The sequence below is a fragment of the Colobus angolensis genome, unplaced genomic scaffold, assembly GCF_000951035.1.
Source record: "Colobus angolensis palliatus isolate OR3802 unplaced genomic scaffold, Cang.pa_1.0 Scaffold108, whole genome shotgun sequence".
Lineage (NCBI taxonomy): Eukaryota > Metazoa > Chordata > Mammalia > Primates > Cercopithecidae > Colobus > Colobus angolensis.
The window spans coordinates 313,325-317,626 of record NW_012111808.1 but is presented as its reverse complement, the minus strand read 5'-3'; the positions used below and the strand labels follow the sequence as shown (position 1 = coordinate 317,626).

The 4,302-nt window shown below is 40.5% G+C and overlaps 1 protein-coding gene across 1 annotated transcript in view; it reads left to right on the top strand.

The window, feature by feature from the left end:
- Positions 1-3,866, top strand: part of LOC105517098 (otolin-1-like) — a 22,566-nt gene extending 18,700 nt beyond the window's left edge. The window contains exons 6-7 of the mRNA XM_011949475.1: positions 3,028-3,139; positions 3,706-3,866. Coding sequence (XP_011804865.1) covers positions 3,028-3,139; positions 3,706-3,866 — 273 coding nt within the window. The remainder of the gene's footprint in view (positions 1-3,027; positions 3,140-3,705) is intronic.
- Positions 3,867-4,302: the final 436 nt, after the last annotated feature.

Below are 4,302 nucleotides of genomic sequence, written 5' to 3'. Positions count from 1 at the left end.
AAATGGAATATCTCGCTTTGCCTCTTTCAAACCTTTATTCAAATACCTTTTCAGGTGAGGCCTTCTTGGACCACTTGATTTTAAATTTCAATTCCACTTCCCTGATCCTTGTCCCTGCTTTATTTTTGCTCTGTAGCACTCATCACTGTCTAATATGTTATGTATTTCCTGTATTGTTCTTGTTACTTTTCTGTCTTCTCACTAGAAAGTAAGTTCCACCAGGCCAGGGAGTTTTGCCTGTTTATTTTTCCATCTCCAGGGCTAGCATATTAAATATGTGTTCAATGAATCCAGATTGATAGGGTCCGAACAGATGTGATAGCTGCAGATACCTCCACAAGGTGGTGCTCACAGATTATTTTTGCTTCTGGTTTCTATTTTAGTTAATAATAAAAACAAACAAGCCCCAAAGCCCTGGTCTGTTACAAAGTAATTAAAATATTGCCTTAGATTTCAAAATTAAGAATCTGATTTAATAAAATATCATGTTTTATGTTCAGTATTTCAGAGAGCTACACTTTTTTTTTTTCTTATTGGGACATGGCAGTATTGGGCAGTTTTATAGGGTTGCTATGGGAAACTTGCAGCTTTGGAAGGAGACCATGTCTCCTGTCATCTGGATAAGATGCTCTTGAATGGACTCCCAATCCATTTTTATCTCCCTCCCCAGTATAAAATGGCTCATCCTGAGTCTTGGGATAGAATATATTCTATAGCTGTAAACCCATTGACAAAAGGGTTTTTAAATGAAGCAAGAAACCTAGCGTTTAAGAATACTGTAATGCTTGGAAAAAGGACTCAAGGAGATGGAAAACTGAGAGCAGCAGAGCTCTCAGCGACAGAGGTGGGTGAAGTAGGTAGGAGAGAGACACTGGGGACTATGGAGCAGTAATAACTACTATTTCCTGGGTCCTAACAATGTTTCAGGCAGGGGAGTATGTGTTTAAGATGCCCTAAAGTGATATGTAGCACCTGGGGAGACTGAAGGTGGTGGCGCCATGGGCCCAGGCAGTCTGAATCTAGCGCTCACCTTCTTAACTAATGTAGTAGAGCAGAGTTTACTAAAAAGCTTGGCTGGTAAAAGACTAGTGAAATGCTAACTGCCCACTTTTTCATGGCTAGCACTCCAAGTGGGAAAAGGAATGAGAAAGGGTAAAAGAATCCACTGATATCTCAGTAGCAGATGCCAGAGTGCATCTCATACAAAACTGCAGATGAAACCAGTGGGCTTTGCCAATAAGGAAGACATTAGGCAGGTGCTGTCATCAGCCAAGTGTACCATCCCTCTGAATTTGGTGGAAAAATGTAGTAGTAGTACTTGATTGTTCTAAGAACTAGAACGAAAACACATTTCTTTTGTTTGAGATATAAGAATCATGTTGAGTCTAATAGAGATGGCATGAGAGATTTACATATTCATAGTCCTTCTTTCTGAGATAGGAAATGAACTGAGTGCCATCTCCCTTGAACCGAGCTTGAGGTAGGACATACTTGATTATATAGTAGTCAGAAGAAGAAAAATACAATGAAAAACTATAAAGCAGGGGAGGGGGTGGGGGGGCATTGAGAGTAGGGGGAAGTGAGAAAGTTTAAAATGAGGATTACCAAACCTCATTGAGAATGTAACATTTGAGCCAAGATATGAAGAACAAGTCAAGTGAATATCTGAAAAAAGAGAGGAAGGACAAGACCAAGGTAGGAGCTTGCCTGGAAGGGAGGCCAGTGTGTCTGTGTCAGTGCACGGGCACAGGATGTGGGGGTGAGGTCCAAGGGGTAATGGGGTCAGATTGTATAAGGACTTTTAGGTCACTGTAAGGACATGGACTCTTACTCTGAGTCTGGTAGATGTGGAGATGACTAAATCCCTCTCAAGGAAAGATTAAATTCCCCATTGTGGGAGTGTGGTTGGCAGCAGGCTCCAGGTGTTAGTGCCTTCAGGAACCGACTCAGCTGCAGAGCTGCCTCATTGGAAGTTATGCCCTTCCCAGGAGAGTCCTAATCTGGTAACTCAGCAAGTTGGGTATGTAAGGTCTGGCCATTTCAGTTCTCCAAGGCCACTTTGACAGACCATATTTGCTCCAGAGCTCTCTGCTGGTTTGCCAAGGCTCTGCCCAGCCTTACTGCAGATGAACTTCTTCCCTGCCCCATTCTACCCAATTATGCCTCTTTTTCTTTCCTTTCACAGGGAATCTGTGAACATCTTGCACTCCAACGCTATCTCCACATCTGCTTCCGGAGATCCAACTGGTGACAATGAGGTGTAAAATGTGAGAGAAAGTGGTAGAGGGTAATTTTGTGGACTACTTGTTTGTTCCCTTCTCCTTGACCTCTCCTTTGCTCTGGACCAGAGCTGAAAGAATAAATGAATACATTATTGGAAGATTTTGGCCTGACATTTAGGTCCAGAGAACCTCTGTTGTCTGACTGTAGTGGTTAACAGCACAGGCTCAAGAACAAGATGTACTTAGTTAGAATTTCATTTACTGGTGATATGACTTGAACAAAACACTGAGTTTGTCTGCACCTCAGTTTCTTCATCTATAAAATGAGATTTTACCACAATAAAGGAGTTTATGATTACAAAACTCTCAGAATTGTGTCTGGCACATAGTAAGGGCAAGATAGGTGCTTGTTTAATAAATAAGAAAGCTAGGTTTATTCAAGTCAAATGTCAGAAAGGAGGCATTTTGTATATGGGAAGTGCTCCTTTTCAAAGTCAGGTATGTATGAGTCTTTCAGCTGATGGATGTAGGACTGTTGAAGGAGGTAAAATCAGGTTTGGTTTGGGCTCAGAGGCTCAGAGTAGGATCAGAGGCGGTAGGGTTGATTGAATTGTAGCTTTTCACTTAATCAAGTTCTTCCCATGGAACATCTAAATTATATAGACATAAAACTAGTGTGGTTTATAAAAGATACATTAAAATAAAGTGTTACTTCTTTGAAATGAGATTAAAATTTACTTGCTCTTCAAAATCACTATTAATAAAGTTTATGTACCAAAGTGCATAGATTTGCCGTCATATTTAGGCACCCAGGGTCACTGTCTTGAATTGTCATGCTGACCACATGCTTTTTAGACACCTGAACAAGACACTGAGAGAGGGCCCACCTAAAGATGCATATTCTGCTGATCTGAAAGGTAATGACAGTGACAAATGAGACCTCCTGGTGGACCACAGTGAGGGTTAGCAACAGGAAATTGCATCGGCTCAGTGATTAAGGCAACATCAGCAGTCAGAAGACAGCATCAGGGCAGGTGGCCTTGGTCTTGCTGCTGTCTCATTTGATCCATCTCAGGGTGATGAGTCTGAGATGTGTCTGCCTGGTCTGCAAACACAGTATTCCCCTGCCTTGCCCCAATTTTCTTTCTTTCTTTTCTTTTTTTTTTTGAAAATAAATGAACAACAAGAAATTTGGAACATCCAGATTATTCAATGTCAGAGCTATTGCCAAAGCAGCACGCCCACTCTTCTTGGATACTGAATGCAAGTTAAAATTGCCTCTGGCAAAAGGTTTCATGAAGGCCTTCCTCATTCATTTTAACTCAAGAAAAATTAATGAGCACCTACTATGTACCAGGCAGTAGACTTGATGCAAGGGATACAAAGATAAATGAGATAATTTCTTGTCTTCCAGGAAGTCACAGTTCAATGAAAGAGGCATCTAAGTTACAGCAATAGTTGTTTCATCTTTTTTTTGGCTCAGGGATGGATGAGGACCTAAATGCCATGGCAATTATTGGAGAAATTGAGAAAACACTTGATTTAGCAAGTTGGTTGATTAATGTTCTTATTTCAACTACTCCAAGGAGTATTAAGCAAGAATTTATTTCAAAATGTTCCGCCTCAGCAGAAGAAAAATGGTAAATAAAAATTCTAAGAACAACATTTTCACAATGGGGTGTTACCATGTGGGACTCTAAATCTTGTTTCTAAGACCTTGGATTGATAAGGAGAGAGAAGACTAAAGAAATCTGTGGAGAAATTAGAAGTTGAAACCTGGCAGAGTCAAGGACCAAAGTAGGCAGAGGCATTATTGTTGCTCTCACCTGAGCCTGGAAAGATCTCAATAATCACCTCATCAGCTCCTTTTGAGGGAAGAGAATCCAAAGCTTGGATGCTGTAACTCAAAATGTATGGCCCAAGAACCCATAGGTGTATCATTCACATTTCCAACAAAGACTCCTGATTTTAAAAATGAAATAAATTTTTCGGGATATCACATATCAATAGAAAAAACACAAGTATTAAATGTACAGCTCGATGACTCTAAACATACGACTATGTCCATTAAACCAAGACC